The 1,432-nt window shown below is 78.1% G+C and overlaps 1 protein-coding gene across 1 annotated transcript; it reads left to right on the plus strand.

Moving 5' to 3' along the window:
- Positions 1 to 87: 87 nt before the first annotated feature.
- LOC107306799 (transcription factor SOX-17-like) lies at positions 88 to 1,426 on the plus strand (the record flags this gene model as incomplete). The annotated part of the gene is made up of 2 exons (XM_015850146.2): positions 88 to 449; positions 556 to 1,426. Coding segments are annotated over exons 1-2 (1,160 nt in total), but the record flags the coding sequence as incomplete, so codon positions are not given.
- Positions 1,427 to 1,432: the final 6 nt, after the last annotated feature.

A 1,432-nucleotide genomic window follows, 5' to 3' on the forward strand; every position in this document is an offset into this window, starting at 1 on the left:
CCCCGCGGAGCCGCCGGCAGCGCCCCGAGCCGCGCCCGCCCCCGCGGCCCCATTGGCCGCGCCGCTGCTGAAATAGAAGCGGGCGGGAGCCGGCGGCCGTCAGCGGGTAGCGAGCGGCCCGTCCGTCCGTGGGCAGCCGTCGGGGCCCGGGCGCCCCGCGATGAGCAGCCCCGATGCGGGCTACGCCAGCAGCGAGGAGCAGGCGCAGGGCCGGGGCGCGCTGCCCGCCATGATGCCGGCCCTGGGCCCGTGCCCCTGGGCGGAGGCGCTGAGCCCGCCGGGCGAGGCCAAGGCGAAGGGCGAGGCGGGGGCGACGGGCGGGCGCGGTAAAGGCGAGGCGCGGATCCGGCGGCCGATGAACGCCTTCATGGTGTGGGCGAAGGACGAGCGCAAGCGGCTGGCGCAGCAGAACCCGGACCTGCACAACGCCGAGCTCAGCAAGATGCTGGGTGAGCGCCGGGGCCGAGGGCCGGGGAGCGGGGGGGAGGGCGCGGGGTCGGGGCCGGGCTTCGGGTGCCCGCGGTGACGGTGACGGTGCCGGTGCTGTGCGCGCAGGTAAATCGTGGAAGGCGCTGTCGCTGTCGGAGAAGCGTCCCTTCGTGGAGGAGGCTGAGCGGCTGCGGGTCCAGCACATGCAGGATCACCCCAACTACAAGTACCGGCCGCGGAGGAAGAAGCAGGTGAAGCGGCTGAAGCGGGCGGAGAGCGGCTTCCCCCAGCACGGCCCGGCCGAGGCGGCGCCGCCCGCGCTGGTCCCCGACGGAGGCGGAGGCGTCGGCGGCGTCGGTCCGTGCGCCGACAGCCTGGCGCTGCCCTACGCGGAGCGCGGCTACGCGGCGGGGCCGGCGCGTTACCGGGACTGCCCGGCGCTGGGCGCCGCCTTCGACGGCTTCGGGCTGCCCACGCCGGACCCGTCCCCGCTGGACGCGGCGCACGGCGAGGTGCCTTTCTTCGCGCCGGGGCCGCTGGACGAGTGCGCGCCGGGGCCCTACGGCGGCTACGGCCCCGCGGCGCCGGGAGACTTCCAGGCTGCGGGAGCGGGGCCGGGCGAGAGCCCCGCGGGGGCGGCGCTGCGGCGGCACCAGCAGCAGCATCACCCGCAGCAGCGCTCGCACCCCGCTGCCGGCGAGCTGGGGCCGGGCGGCGCTCCGCAGGGGCTGCTGGGCTGCCCGGCGCCGCCGCACTACTACGGGCAGCTGTGCCCGGGCCGCGGCCCGCCCGCTCCCGTGCCCGTGGCCGTGGCGCTGGGCGCGCAGCCGTCCCCGCCGCCCGAGGCCGCGGCGTGCCGGGAGCCGCTGGAGCACTTGCCGCACGACGAGCTGCTGGGAGACGTGGACCGCAGCGAGTTCGAGCAGTACCTGCGCTTCGCCTGCAAAGCCGAGCTGGGGCCGCCCTTCGCGGGCCACGACGTGGCCGGGCTGGCGTCGCCCGA

Source organism: Coturnix japonica, assembly GCF_001577835.2.
Source record: "Coturnix japonica isolate 7356 chromosome 2 unlocalized genomic scaffold, Coturnix japonica 2.1 chr2random2076, whole genome shotgun sequence".
NCBI lineage: Eukaryota > Metazoa > Chordata > Aves > Galliformes > Phasianidae > Coturnix > Coturnix japonica.